General features: G+C 44.1%; 1 protein-coding gene across 1 annotated transcript in view; it reads left to right on the top strand.

Moving 5' to 3' along the window:
- VWA5B1 (von Willebrand factor A domain containing 5B1) overlaps positions 1 to 15,925 on the top strand; it is a 79,829-nt gene that overhangs the window by 61,688 nt on the left and 2,216 nt on the right. The window contains exons 18-20 of the mRNA XM_069078461.1: positions 6,100 to 6,171; positions 7,149 to 7,218; positions 9,216 to 9,342. Coding sequence (XP_068934562.1) covers positions 6,100 to 6,171; positions 7,149 to 7,218; positions 9,216 to 9,342 — 269 coding nt within the window. The remainder of the gene's footprint in view (positions 1 to 6,099; positions 6,172 to 7,148; positions 7,219 to 9,215; positions 9,343 to 15,925) is intronic.

The following is a 15,925-nucleotide window of genomic DNA, read 5'->3' as shown; positions in this document are numbered from 1 at the left end:
GAAGGACTCTCTGTGGTCCATTTACAGGAAGACATAGACAAGAGACTCTAGCATACATGAATTGTGTTTGCCATCTTTTGTAGGAGCAATGCCCATGATGGATGATTAGAGTACAGACCCATCAAAACATCAAAGCAAGGCACAGTCTACACCCACAAGTTGGTTGTCAAGAAAGTGTTTCAGCAGCCTTAATCCAACTTAAAAAATGTTTTTGTCATTATGGTTGCAGCCTTGGAAGCAGAGAATTAGATCTTTTGATCACTGTGTCGGCCACTAGATGGCAGGACTGCCATCAAGGTGTTTGTGTTACGTGCCTGAGTCTGTGGTGACCTATATGTTGGCATAAACACACTTAATTTTTCATTTGATTCCATTAGAAACAACCAATGGAATCTTGCTTTTTCCCTTGCCCTCTTTTGCCAGATAGACAAATAGAAAGGATAGGAGACACTGATATCTTTGGGCTTTTCAAGTAATGTTTCTCTAAAAAATGAAATGTCCCTACAATTCCAAGGGCTAACTCTCTACACCTAGAGTTGTACAACTTCTTTCCAGAAGGTTGGGAACATTCTTAGGATGCCTAACTAGGGAGTGGCTAGGAAAAGCAATTCTAGGGATTACCAGGGAGATCGGGGAATATGGGTAGTAGTGAATTTGGAAGTTGGATGGGAGCTTAATATATTGAGGAATCATAGGACTAGAAGGGGCCTTAAAAGCAGAATGCTAGAACAAGTAGAACCTAGAATATTAGAACTAGAAGGAACCACAAAAGAGAAGGTTGGAACTCCAAGGGACTTGAACACCTGACTGTCAGAACCGGTATGACCCTTAGGGAGAAAAAACATCAAAGCTGACAAGTACCTTAAAAGAGAGAGTGTCCAAACTAGAATGGAGCTTAGAACATAGAATGTCAGAGCTAGAAGACATTTTGGACCATAGAATGTCATAGGAGGGAGAATCATGGGCTTGGGGCTGGAAGGAGCCTCGGAGGTTATCAAATCCAATTCCCACCTTGTACTAATGAGAAAGCCAAGGCCCAGAGAAGCAGAGTAACTTGCCTCACAGATCCCACAAGTACTAAGGGGCAGATCTGATATCTGAACTGAGGTTTTACGACTTGGTGCTCAACCCTCCCCAGTTCACTGCTCATTCCAGTGGACCTTCAGAACCCAGAAGGTGAGGGCCAGAAGGTACATCAAATGTTTGCACAGAGGCTGAAAGAGACTGGAGAGATCCCGTGACACAACTTCTCCTCTTACATTTTAGGAAATCAGAACTTGCTCAAGGTTCTCTGTCTAGCTAGTGGCAGATCTGGGACTAGAACCCGGGCCTCCTGATTTCTGGCCTAATGTACTTGTCATCAAAGCAGGCAAATCACAGGAGGAGGCAAACTTCATTTTCCTTCACCCAGTGGAAAGTCCCATCACTCCTGGGCCAATCTCATCCAGCCAATTCTCACTCTAAATAAGGAAGTGAGCATCCAACCTCCCCCCACCCTACCCTGGGCTCTGTCTCTTAACCTCCTCTGAATGGACATCTCCAAGCCACACCCCCAACCTCCTCCCCACCATCACACACACACACACACACACACACACACACACACACACACACACACACACACACACACACACAGACAACCTGGGAGACTGACACGAAGACAGGCTGGCAGCTGATTGGGACTAAATGCAGAGGGAAGGCCAAGCCAGACCCTGGGATGCTGGAGCTTCTCCAGCTCTCAGGCCCTTCCCTGGAAGTCTTCCATTGTTAGGGACACCTGCCCACTGCTTCTCACCTTCCAATTGGCAGCCAGCAGGCAGGGAGAGGAGAGGGGACCCAATTGGCCCATCAGTAAATCATCAAGGGATGTTGGCACCAGCATGTTCGCTCTCTCTCTCTCTCTCTCTCTCTCTCTCTCTCTCTCTCTCTCTCTCTGTCTGTCTGTCTCTCTCTCTGTGTCTCTCACTCTCTGTGTCTCTCTCTCTCTCTGTCTCTCTCTCTGTCTCTGTCTCTCTCTGTCTCTGTCTCTCTGTCTCTCTCTCTGTCTCTCTCTCTGTCTCGCGCGCACACACACACACACACACACACACACACTCACACACACTTCCTAGTCATCATATCAGCTCCTTCTCAATCTCAAACCAGCCTCCTTCCACAGTCACCTTAAAGCCAAGTGCATTTTTGCTGGGGAAGAAAATAAACACCCCTGCTTGGCTTTTCCCAAGGCTAGAGGTCAGTAGCCTGCATCAGGACCCTCCAGGTGACTGGCTGGGGTGATGAGGTCAGCCTGGAAAGAGTCTCTGGTTCCTAGTCTCCAGGCAATGCCCTGCAGAAAGGCAGGAATATCTAAAAAGCCAAGAAGGTAGGGCTGGATCTCTTAGCAGAGAGAAGTAAGGCTCAGGCGACCAGGAAGAAGGGATTGAGTCCATCTTTGAGGTCCTTCCATACATTTCCGGGGGGTATGAAGTGGGTCTGACCACACTCGTGGAGGGGAGACCCAGGGCTTTTCTATGGGTTTCCAGGCTTTCTACTAAGCCTTTAAGCAGCAGTTCAAGGACTCCAGCCCTAGCATTAGCCAGTTGCTGTGCAGGTGAATTTCCAGGGGATTAGGGAGGTAGATTTTGGAATAGTCAGACATCACCTCAGTTCCCCTAATCATGGGAGAAATGCTTCCTCCCACATTCTCCCCTCCTCTGCTGGCTGAGTCTTATTCCCAAAGCACATTTCCTTGCAGTATCCTTCCTGTGGAGTGCAGCTTCTCCTGAGTTCAACATCATTAGTGTAAGGGCCTGGGGGACACCTGAGGTTTATAAATTATACAGCATTTTGTTTGTGGTAAGTAATGCCACACTAGGCAATAATAAGATTTGGCACTTAGATATCACCTTCCAATAACAACTCACAGAACATTTCCCAAACACAGATCAAAGAATATTAGTCATGGGAGGACCCCTAGAACATAGAATGTCAGAGTGTAAAGGACCTTAGAATATAGAATAGCAGAGCTGGGAGGGACCACAGAATTTATAGTGTCAGAACAGGGATTAGAACACAGAATGTCAGAACTAGGAGAGGCCTTAGTACACAGGATGTCAGAGCTGGGAGGGGCCTTAGAACACAAACTGTCAGAGCTGGGAAGGGCCTTAGAACACAGACTGTCAGAGCTGGAAGGGCCCTTAGAACACAGGATGTCAGAGCTGGGAGGGGCCTTAGAACATAGAATGTCAGAATGGGAGGGGCCTTAGAACATAGAATGTCAGAATGGGAGGGGCCTTAGAACATGGAATGTCAGAGTTGGGAGGACCCTTAGAACATAAAATGTTAGAGCTGGGAGGAGACTCAGAAAAGAGACCATCAGAATGAGAAGGAAGCTTAAAGCATGGAATGTTATGTACCTTAGGGATTATCTAGCCCAACTCCATCTCACTGTAAAAACCTTGAGGTAAAGGGGGAGGGGGGGGGCGTTACTTTATATTTGGATGTTTTGAAATCCTTAGGAATGCAATTCATATCCTTCATCTCCAGAGAACAGGAGCTTTGAGCTTTGCCTTCAGTAGCAGAAGTAGGCAGTCTCTATTGCCCAGAGATCAATCAACAATATTAATCAAGTGTGTGTGTGTGCGTGTGTGTGTGTGTGTGTGAGGCACTAAGCCAAGTGCTGGGAATACAGATACAAGCAGAAAGAGAGACAGTCCCTTGCCCTCAAGGAGCTTACATTATAATGGGGAAAGACAACACATAAGATGGAGCTGAAAAGGGAGGCCTGGGAGGAGAAGGTAGAGGAGTTGAACCAGCAGGGGCTTGGTAGAGAAAAATCCTGTGGAGATAAATCAGCAGATTAAGCCTGGAGAGGGATGGAGGCGTCTATGGCCTGGGGTGCCTCCTTAAGATGGAGGTCCTGAGAGGAACCAGCCATCAGAGGCAGAGGTCACAGGGAAAGGGAAGACTTCAGTGGCAGAAGGACTGGACTGCGCTTCCAGGGAAAGAGGTTTCTCTGGCATAGCAGACCCAGTCCTGGGGAGAGGAGACCACAAGACAGCCGGATCATCTCCAGCCACACATTGGTGGCTTATCCACCCCTGTATGAGACAGCAGACCAGGCCTGAGATACCGTCTGTCTCCAGTGAACACGGATTCCTTCACGGAATGCTGAGGGGTCCTCGTCGCCTCTCACCCTAATTAAGGCTAGAGCTTCCTAATGGACCTCTCCCCCCTTCCCTCCTTGCTCCACTCAGCTGCCCAAGGGACTTTCTTTAAATGTGAGCCAGGCCATTGCCAAACTCCTATTCAGCAAACTCTAGTGACGGACTCTCAGTCAGCTCTAGGACTGAGCCTTCACTCTTTTTGGCATTTAAAGCCTTTCATTATCTGGCCCCAACCTCTCTTTTCAGCTTTGATATATGTGTGTATGTGTATATGTATGTGCTTGTGTATATATGTATGTGTGCATGTGAATTTGTGTATGCATGTATGTATGTGCACATGTGTATATGCATGTTGTGTGCACACCCCTTTATATGTGTGTGCATATATGTGTGTATGTGTGTACAGGCATCCATACATAACTTCTTCCCTTCACCACTCTACAGCCAAAATGATCTTCCAGCTGTTCTTTATTCACAACTGCCTCTGTCTCCCATGCTATAGAATAATTATCATCATCATTAGTTTTAAATAACTATTCAAAATTTGCAAAATAGTTTACAAATTCTATCTCATTTGATCCTCACAGCAGTCCAAGGAGGTGTGTTCCATTATCCCCATTTTATAGTTGAGGCAAGCAGAGATTAAGTGACTTGCCTAGGTTCACATGACTAACAAGTGTCTGAGGCTACATTTGAACTCAAGTCTTCCAGGTCCAGCACTCTCTGCACTATGGCATCACCTAGCCACCTACAATACACTCCCTCCTCACCAGGGTCTCTTAAAAGCCCTTGTTTGGACCAGCTAGGTGGTGCAGTGAATAAAGCACCAGCCCTGGAGTCAGGAAGATCTGAGTTCAAATCCGGCCTCAGACACTTGACACACTTACTAGCTGTGTGACCTTGGGCAAGTCACTTAACCCCAATTGCCCTGCCCTCCCCCTCCAAAAAGGCAAAAAAATAAATAAATAAAAGCCCTTGTTTGCTTCACAATTCAGTTCAAATACCATCTTCTGCTCAAAGCCTTTCATGATCCCCCTCAGCTACTCATGCCTCAACCAGGTGGTACCACAGTGGGTAGGGCACTGGGCCTGGAGGCAGAAGCACTTGAATTGTTAGCTGTGTGACCCAGGGCAAGTCACTTCACCTCTGCCTGCCTCAGTTTCCTCAGCTATAAGATGGGGATAATAGCACCCACCTCCCAGGTTTGTTATGAAGGTCAAATGAGATAGTATTTGTAAAGCCCTTAGCACAGTGCCTGATACGTAGTAGGACCTTAAATGCTGCTTCTGTTCTACTAATGACCTTGTATTTAATGGTGTGTGTGTGTGTGTGTGCATTGTCCTTTTTTTGTATTGATCAACTGACCAACTTCCTAATTGCTTGCTGACTGTTTAATTAAATGGTTCATGTGGAGGTGGTACCTTTGGCCTTGGCCTAAGGAGCTCCATGAGCTCTAACCTAAGGAATTTGGTATGGTTAGTGATCTCTTCCATTCTTGCCTAGTAAGATGAGAAGAATAAATGTTGTTTGAATTGAATTGGGATAAATGACATGAAGCAGCAGTTGAGTTCAAATTAAAATCAAATTGAATTGAAAGGAAGAGCAAGGTGGGTTGGGGAAGGGACAGGCAGGTGGCACAGTGGATAGCACACCAGACCTGGAGTCAGGAGGACCTGAGTTCAAATGCAGCTTCAGACATTGACTGACCCTGGTTAAATCACTTAACCCCAATAGCAAAAGAAAGAGAGAGAGAGAAAGAGAGAGGAAGGAAGAAAGAAAGAGAGAAGGAGAGAAAGAAAGAGAGAAGGAGAGAAAGAAAGAGAGGAAGGAAGGAAGGAAGGAAGGAAGGAAGGAAGGAAGGAAGGAAGGAAGGAAGGAAGGTAGGTGAGGGAAGAGGGAGGGGTGAACCTGGGAGAGTGAGATATAAGGGTTTACCGGGCTTTCTCTCTTGCAGATCTGGATGAGATCAATGCTTCTTGCAGCCCACCTCCCAATGTCAGAACCGAGAGAACCAGCCTTCGGGATCGTGAGTGAATGGTCACTTCCATCTGCTTGTCTCCCCTTCCATTACCCTATGGTCCTCTCTGACCAGGACCCCTTCCCCTGCCTGGGGTCCAAGTCTGGGGCCAGATTCCAGGGTTCTTTCTGCTTTCCTCCTGCCTCCCCCAGAGGTTGGAGAATGCTTGGGCTGCCATATTCATGGGGTTCCAATAGAAAGAACAGCACCAGCATTAGAGGACTTGACTTTCCCCACATCCATCCTCAGCCTGAAGGCTTTCAGAGCTCCTGGAGGAGGGGGACAAGGAGGAAGGGTTGAAATAGCCCCTTTTCCTCTCATTAACACCCACCCTTAAAAAGTTGAAGTAGGAATATATGAAGATTGAGGTCTATAAGGAGAGCTCTGTGCCACACCCAGAAGGCATCTTCATGCTACCCTTCCATGGGTTCTGCTACTGACTCACAGCATCTTCCCTTTCTGGGCCTCAGCCTACTCATCTAGAAAATGAGATAGATACCAGTCCTATAGACCCAAGGGGGAGTTACTTAGAAAAGGGATGAAATGTGTGACCTTGAGCAAGTCACAACCCCAATTGCCTCAAAAAAAGAGAAAGAAAGGAAAAAGAAAAGGGGTGGAAAAGTGATGGACAAATTAGCAGACTTGTTAGTTGTTTCAGTTGTGACTGACTCTGCATGACCCTGTTTGGGGTTTTCTTGGAAAAAATATTGTAAAGGTTTGCCATTTCCTTCTCTAGCTCATTTTACAGGTGAGGAAACTGAGGCAAGTGGAGTTAAGTGACTTGCCCAGGGTCACACAACTAATACGTATCTGAGGTTGTATTTGAACTCAAGATAGTCTCCTTGACTCCAAGCCTGGTGCTCTATGGCGCCACCTAGCCATCCAGACTTTTTACTTGAATGGGAACAAATAGATTTCTCTCTGCCCACCTACATTGTACAGTCTTTTCCAGCTCTAACATGTCAGGATTCTGCATTCTTCCTCAGGTTCTCTGCACAAATCTTTTTTCAATCCTGTCCCCAGCCTTAAGGCCTCAGAGACCCTCTTTGGTACCAGGTAAGAGCCGACTGCCCGGCATTCCTCCCGTCCATTGAGCTGGGGAGGGGCAGAATTCAGAGCAGTCAGCGTAGTTGAAATAGGTGGTAGCCTACTGCATGTGAATACAGGACCCTGAGATGTACATATGCACCTACCGCCATGCTTGTGATTCTACCATTAAGAATTACTGCTTTGGATTGAGAGTTACCTCTCTGGACCTCATTTCTAAACCACAAGCCTCCAAATGTACCTTCTTACCTTCCTTGAAGAAGTGGGGGTATCCAATACATTATCAAGTCTAATAGATACTGCATGGGGGCGGGGAAGAGGATCTATTTTTCTTTGTAACAGGGAAGAATCACTGGGGGAAGGGAGAGGGAGGAAAGCAAGAGGAGAGAGGGAATGGATCTGAGAATACCAAAAGTCACCAATAAAACATTCTTTAAAAAAAAAGGAAGAAAAAGAAACAACAAATTCTTGCTTGAAAGGATGAATATAATGCAGTCCTTCATCCCCTTAGAGATGTAGTTCATTGGGTCCCTAATGGCTCCATAGGGATGAGTTTTCCAGACCCTTTCTTTCTGACAGGAGGAGCTGAGGAAGCAGAACATCGGGATTCTGGGGGTGGAGATGGGGTTACAGATGGGTTGCACCCTCCACTGGGGGCACTCAGGACAGATTGTCTACATCCCGTCACTGGCCAGTCCGATGGTCTAATCCTCCTAGGAGCAGGATTTGCTGCAGGGTGGACAGGGGACTCAGGCAGGGACCTCTTGATTATAGGGATCACCCAAGACAGGAAGTTGGGTCTGGGGTCTCACTATCAGTGTGTGAAAAGGAAAAGACCTTTGATGCTTATTCAAAAGACTTTAGTTTTCAGAAACTCATAGTGTTCTGTAGGACCAATCCTTTCCCTTCTCTAGGATTAATTTTCTTTATAAAATGAAGATTAATCCATCACCAATATTCTGATCCTAAAGAACCTCCCAGTTCTGACATTCTGTATCCTAAGACCCTTTCCACTTCTGATATCATGTGTTCTAAGAGCCTTCCCAACTCCAACATTCTCTGTTCTAAACTTCTTTCTAATTCTGATGCTCTGTTCTAAGGGTCCTCCCAGCTCTGACATTGTCTGTTGTAAGGATTCTCCTAGCTCTGATATTCTAAGCCCTAAGTTCCTTCCTAGCTCTGATCTTCTATGTTCTAAGGCCCTTCCCAACTCTAACATTCTGTATTCTAAGAACCTTCCCAGTTCTGACGTTGTATATTCTAAGGCCCTTTTCAGCTCTGACCTTCTGTGTTCTAAGGTTATCTCCAAATATTGACATTCTTGTTCTAAGGGCCCTCCTAGCTCTGACATTCTATGTTCTAAGAACCCTCCCAGCTCTGACATTCTAACTTCTAAGGTTATCTCCCAGTTCTAACATTCTGTGTTCTAAGGGCCCCTCCCACTCTAAACTTCTGTTTTCTCAGGGCCCTCCTAGCTCTAATCTTCTCTGTTCTAAACTCACACTCAGTTCTGACATCCTATGTTCTAAGTCCCCTTCCAACTCTGACATTTTGGGTTCTAAAAATCCTCCCAGCTTTGACATTCTAAGTTCTGACATTCTGTATTTGAAGGGCCCACCCAGCTTTGACATTCTGTGTCCTAAGGACCCTTCCTAGCTCTAACATTTCATATGCTAAGGTCCCTTCCAAGTCTAATGATCTGAGCCCTGTATTGATACCTTGTCCCTAACTCAGAAATAATAAGAGGTTGAGGATTGCCTTGGGTCAGAGGCCAGAGACTGGAAAGGAGTCATGGCCAGGGAGTGGAGATGGATGGATCTGTCTCTATAACAGGGAATGATGGTGGATTGGGAATGATAGGGCCTGGCCTCCTCAGTAAGTGGCTTCTAGGAGAGTCAGAGAGGCCCCAGGGGAGGCTCTTGGAACAGGGGGGCCAGGGGGAGATATTTGCAGGGGAGAGAGCTAGCCATACCAACTTTGTGCCTTGCCCTGGTGTGTTTGCACAGGCTGAACCTGAATAAGAACAGATTCTTGACTCGAGCAACCAAGGGGTTGGTTTCCAAAGCCCCAACACCAGCCTCCCAGCCGCAGGAGCTTCTCCTTGATACTGAGAACGTGGATTATTTACCTCTGGTGAGTTCCCTGACACATGTGCATGTTACTACCTGCCCCAGGAAACTGGGATGTATCTGAAGAGTGGTGGGGGAGGGACATCACTGGACAAGGGCATTGGTCTTGTCTCCAGTCCATAACAGCAAGGCTTGACTGAAAACCAGCGATGATTCCCTCCTCTCCCCCAACCTGCCAAAAAAAACTGAACTCCTGCAGCAGCGTGGGATGGAAAGATCTATGCTTCATAACCTTGAAGAACCTGAGTTCAAATCCCAGCTCTGCTACTCCAACCTAAGTGACCTGGAGAAGTTTACTTCCCTTCTAGGGGGCCCCAGTTTCTTCGTCTGTAGAATGGGTTGTACTAGAAGATCTGGAAGCCTCTTCCTGCCCTAAGGTCTCTTCCATATCCAAATCAACACTAAACCATCCAGAGATTGTAGAATAGTTAACAATTAGTATAGACTAGTAGTAGAGTGTAGCCAGAATAGAACTAAGTGCTAAAAACGCTATTTGGAATGAAAAGGATGCTAGATTTGGAAGGAGAGTACCCCAGCTCCATCACCCACTCCACGGGTGCTTAGGACAAATCACTTCCCCCCTCTCCATACTCTTATCTGTAAAATGAGGGGGTGAGATGGTCTTAGGTCCTTTCCAGATCTAACTCTATCCCCCCATGATCCCTTTCAGCTCTGGATCTAGGTATGGCCTTGACTTTCTTCTGCTACCCAAACCAAGGACCTGAGTTGTCCAAAAGGAAAACAGTTGGCTGATTTGAGTACCCACTTCTCTCTTAGTCCTTCTTTATCCCCTGATATATCATTCTGGGAAAGGACCTTAGAATATATAAAGCCCCAATATCTGATATTGTCATTATCACCAAAACACCGACATCCACCAAAGGAGAAGGAGAAAGGACACATCATTTCTTCAATTTACAACCACATTTCCTATCTCTTCATTTGGGGAGACTTCTTTTCTTTTCCCTCCTCTTTCCTCCCCTCCTCCTTTCACAACTTACTCTCTTGGCTACTTTTCTCTCCCATTTCCTTCCCTCCTCACCATTTCACTTCTCTCCCCTCTCCTCCTCCTTCCCCTCCCTTCCATCTTCTCCCTTTCTCTCCTCTCTATTCCTCTCCCCTCCCCATATTTTTCATCCTTCCAAAGTCAACCCTCTCCCCACGTCCCCCAGTTGGTAAGGCCGCCACTTCCTTCCCACACCAACCAGACCTCTGCTAGCACAACATTAACTTTGAAAAAAAGATTGGTCTCCTAAGATTGAGAAATGCCTGTATAACTCAGTGATTCCCCAAATATTACCTAGGAAGCTCTAGTCATCTAAAGACTGGCTCCAAAGGCAGTGGGAAGAAAAGGAGTGGAGAGGAGACAGTAAGTGCTGATTTCTGGGCAAATCAATTGGCATAGAGAAGGAACAATGAAAAGTTGCTGAGTGTGCGAAGGATGACTATACACCAGCTGAACAGAATTACCTTCCTTTGTCCTACTTCTTCAGTGTGGTTCCATGGAAGGAGTATTAGAGTAAACTTTAGGAGACCTGGGTTCTAATCTTTGCCATCTACTTTTTGTGTGACTTTGGACAAGGCATTTATCTCTATGAATCTCATTTTACTCATTTCTTTTTTTGTTGCTGTTGCTTTTTTTTGCAGGGGGGAGAGCAGGGAAATTGGGGGTAAGTGACTTGCCCAAAGTCACATGGCTAGTAAGTGTTAAGTGTCTGGGGTCTGACTTGAATTCAGGTCTTCCTGACTCCAGGGTCAGTGCTCTATTCACTGGGCCACCTGGCCACTCCTACTCATTTCTAAAATGAACAGCTTGAACTGTTTGATTTCCAAGTTCCTTTCAACTCTTCTAGTTTGCACATTCTATGTTCTATGGTCCCTCCTAAGTGTCAATGTTCTACATTCTAACATTCTATATTCTAAAATCTCTCACGACTCTGACTGTATGTTTCCTAAGAAGTTCTCTGATCTTTTTCAGACAGAACACCTCCTCCATCCTGTTACTTGTAAAGCTCTGAGCTCACATTATTCCAATTAACTTTTTAAAAGCTTATCCCAATTAAGTCTCATCATTTTAGATTCAATCCAAAATTCTGGCCTGTCAGGATCATTCTAGATCTTGATTCAGGTGTCTAACACCTTTACCAGTTATGTGTCACCTTTGAATTTAAAAGGCATGGCATCTATGCTATTAGTTATTGAAATAAAAAATATTCAACAACACAGGGTACTCCACCTCCTTCCCTGTTGCTATTGAACCATTAATGAGGACTCTTTGGGTCTGATCATTCAACCAGTGCTGAAACTGTAATATCTTCTAGCACATGTCCACTACATTCATATATTACAACTTGTTCAGCCATTCCCCAATTGATGGGCATCCCCTTAGTTTCCAATTCTTTGTCACCACAGAAAGAGCTACTATAAATATTTTTGTACATGTGTGTCATTTTCTCACTTTTATGATCTAGATCTTTTCTGTGAGAAAAGTATGGAAAATTTTATCCAATACTTTGTTAAAATGTAGATAATCTCAATAATTCCCCCGATCTACCAGTCTACTAATTCAATCAACAAAGGAAATAAGGTTGGTCTGGCCTGGCTTATTCTCAATGAAGCCATGCCTACTCAGTGATCACTGTGGCCATTTCCAAATGTGCCCAAACCATCCTTTTAATAATACATTTTAAAATCTTGCCGAGAAGTGAGCCAAAAAAATCCCTGGTCTCTTATTTGCAAATTCTATTCTCTTCCCTTTAAAAAAAATTAGAATATTAGCCACCCTCCAACCCTTTGGTAATTGTTCCACTCTCCAATGATATTTCAGAGATCACCAACCATGGATGCTATTTGTTGGGTCTTTTGGGATTCAGGATTCAGTCTGAGCTAGTGACTTGAATTCATCAAGGGCAAATAGACAATCTTTTACTGTCTATCCCTCTATCTACTTTGGTTATCAACAACTGTTAGAGATTTTTATTCTGTCCTTTACAATCCACAGACCTTTGGCCAAGAAATAAGTTGAATATCCTTGTTGTCCCAAGCATCCATCGCCATCATCTTATCCAACCAAAGCAGCAGCCTTCCCTTTTCTTCAATTTCTTTTACCCAACTTAGCTTTAAAAAAAAGAGAACCCTCCTTCCTTTTGATGTTCTTAGCCTTCCTCACCAACCTTAGTTCATTCTGAAGCATCCCTAACACTATATTTCTAGGACTAGACCATGTTTTCTTTTCTTTTCTTTTTTTTATTTATTTATTTTTAGTTTTCAACATTCACTTCCATAAGATTTTGAGTTTTAAATTTTCTCCCCCCCTTCCCTGCCCCTTCCCAAAAATAGTGTGCAATTTCATATAGGTTCTACATATACATTCACATTAAACATATTTTCACATTAGTCATGTTGTAAAGAAGAATTAGAACCAATGGGAGGAACCACGAGAAAGAAGAAACAAAACAATCAAAAAAAGAGACCAAATAGGGGTGGCTAGGTGGCGCAGTAGATAGAGCACCAGCCCTGGAGTCAGGAGGACCTGAGTTCAAATCCGGCCTCAGACACTTAACACGCAAAAAAAACTAGCCATGTGACCTTGGGCAAGTGACTTAACCCCAATTGCCCTCAAAAAAAAAGCCTTTATTTGAGGGCGGCCCGGTGGCTCAGCGAGTAAGAGCACCGGCTCCAGTGTTGGGATGACCTGGAGATCGAATCCCGGGCTCAGACACTCAGCACCACACCCAGAAATAACTGGCTGTGTAACCTTGAGCAAGTTACTTAACCCCAATTGCTTTAAAAAAAAAAAAGAGAGAGACCAAATAATGTGCTTTGATCTGCATTCAGACTCCACACTTCTTTTTCTGGATGTGTATGGCATTTTCTATCCCAAGTCTTTTGGAGTTGTCTTAGATCTTTGCATTGCTGAGAAGAGTTAGGTCTATCAAAGTTAGTCATCACACAATGTGGCTGTTTCTGTGGACAACGTTCTCCCAGTTCTGCTCATTCACTCAGCATCGGTTCATGTAAGTCTTTCCATGTTTTTCTGAAATCTGCCTGTTCATTATTTCTTATAGCATTCCACTACATTCATATATTACAACTTGTTCAGCCATTCCCCAATTGATGGGCATCCCCTTAATTTCCAATTCTTTGTCACCACAGAAAGATCTACTATAAATACTTTTGTACATGTGTGTCATTTTCCCATTTTTATGATCTCTTTGGGATACAGACCTAGAAGTGGCATTGCTGGGTCAAAGGGTATGCAGTTTTACATTTCTTTGGGCATAGTTCCAAATTGCTCTGCAGGTTGGATCAATTCACAACTCCACCAACAATGTATTGTACACCATGTTTTCACATACATACTTTCTTACCTACCCTCACTTTCATCTTCCATAGGTGTCTTTTAAGAATATAAATTGTTTGCATTGTACAATGACTGACTTTGATAGACTTAGGTCTTCTGAACAATGCAATGATCTAAGACAATTCCAAAAGATTCATGATGGAAGATACTATCCACATCCAGAGAGAAAACTATAGAATGCAGATCAGAGCATACAATTTTCTTTTTGTTTTGCTTTATTTTTTTTCTTTCTTGTGGTTTTTCCCTTTTGTTCTGATTCTTCCTTCCCAATATGACTAATGTGGAAATAAGTTTAATATGATTGTACATGTATAGCTTATATCAGATTACATGCCATCTTGGGGAGGGGGGAGAGGAGAGAAGGGGGAAATTTAGAAATAAAAATCTCATAAAACTGAATGTTGAAAACTAAAAGTAAATATTTTTTAAAAGAATAGAAATTGCTGGATGTACATACATGAATCTCTTTACACAATTCCTTCTTTTTTCTTCTTCAAATAATAAAGCCAATGCCTCAGGTGTCTTTACAGGAGTTCACCAAGAATGTCTAGGAAGATAGCCCTGAAACCTGGTAAAAGGAAACCCATGACTGGGGTATGTCTCTGGAAGAGGCTAGACCTTAATTGAAAGAAACAGAATAGGCAAAAGTGAGGGTGAGGGCAAGTAAAAGAGAAGGAGCATTGAATATTATTTAGAAGATAAGTTCATATAAAGGAATCCAGAAAGCAGAGGGACAGAATGGTGGAGAGAACTTGGATAAGAGACAGAAACAAAAACAATTTTGTCCTTGGAGTGTTTTACAGACCACTTAGCCAGAATGAGGAAAGGGATGAGCAGTTTAGTGCCCAGATCAGAAGCCTGGTCCAGACATCCCTGTCCAAAGCAGAGAGCTAATATCTTGACTTGCCCAGATTATCATTTTATGCTTCAAAACATGATTGTTGTGTCCAACACTGAGGTTTTCCTGGCAAAGATACTGGAGTGGCATGCCATTTCCTTCTCCAGTTCATTTTACAGATGAGGAAACCGAGGCAAACCAGGCTAAGTGACTTGCCCAAAGTCACAGAGCAAGTAAGTGTCTGAGGCCAGATTTGAACTCAGGAAGATTAGTCTTCCTCACTCCAGGTTCAGTGCTCTATGTACTGCACCATCTAGGTGCCCCTTCAAAAAGTGGAGAAACCACCAAGTAGTAATTCCATTCTTGATCTGATCTCACCAACAGGGAAGAACTGGTTGCTGAGGATAGAAAATGATGGGAATTTTCAGGAAAATCAACTAATCCATCCTAGAATTTATGATAGAGGAGAGAAAGCCAAGAAGAGTTAAATATGTACCTCAAATTTAGACTGATCAAATTTCAGCGGTTAAAGAGAAAAGATAAGGAGGGTCTTATGAACTAAAATTCAAACAGGGAAGTCATGCCAGAGAGGATGGGAAGTTCCCAAGAACTAAAATCTGAAGACACAAAGGGAAGGCATTCTGATGAGGAAGAAAAGGCCTGGGGAACAGCCAGTGAAAATAGCTAGACTTGGGAGAATGGAGTGTCATGTCACTGGCCTTTTGAGTATGTATGGGGAGTAGGGTAAGAATGCTGGAGATGTAGGAAGGGGCTAGGTTATGAAAGACTTTGAAAGCCAAACAGAGAATTTTATGATTGATCCTAGGAATAATGGGGAACCACTGGAGTTTATTGAATGGGGTGCATAATCATATCCAAAAAGATACCTGTGCTTAAAGAATATCAACTTGACTCCTGAGTGGAGGATGGAATGGCTATTACAATAGTCCAGGTGAGAAGAGAATGCATCAGGATAGTGGCAGAGATAGAAGAGTGATAGAAGAGAGAAGGGAACATATTATGGAGATGTCACACAAGCAAAATTCATAGGCCTTGGCAAGAAACTGGATATAAAAAGGGGATGCGTGTGAGAGAGAGAGAGAGAGAGAGAGAGAGAGAGAGAATGAGGATTTTAGGATGACACCTAGATTTTGAGCCTAAGTGATTGGCAGGATAGTGATACTCTGAACAGTAATAGAGAAGTTAGATGGGGAAGGACTTGAGGGAAAAGACAGTTCTGGACATATTGAGTTTTAGATGTCTATAAGACCTTCTGTTGAAGATTTCCAATAGATAGTTGGAGTCTATGAGAACTTCAGTTGGACATTTCCAATAGATAGTTGGAGCCTATAAGACCTTCAGTTGGACATTTCCAATAGATAGTTG

The sequence above is a fragment of the Petaurus breviceps genome, unplaced genomic scaffold, assembly GCF_028583685.1.
Source record: "Petaurus breviceps papuanus isolate PSGF00001 unplaced genomic scaffold, PetGlider_PUasm1.0 91041, whole genome shotgun sequence".
Taxonomy (NCBI): domain Eukaryota; kingdom Metazoa; phylum Chordata; class Mammalia; order Diprotodontia; family Petauridae; genus Petaurus; species Petaurus breviceps.
Note: the sequence above shows the minus strand (reverse complement) of the source record. Positions and strands in the feature narration are given on the sequence as shown.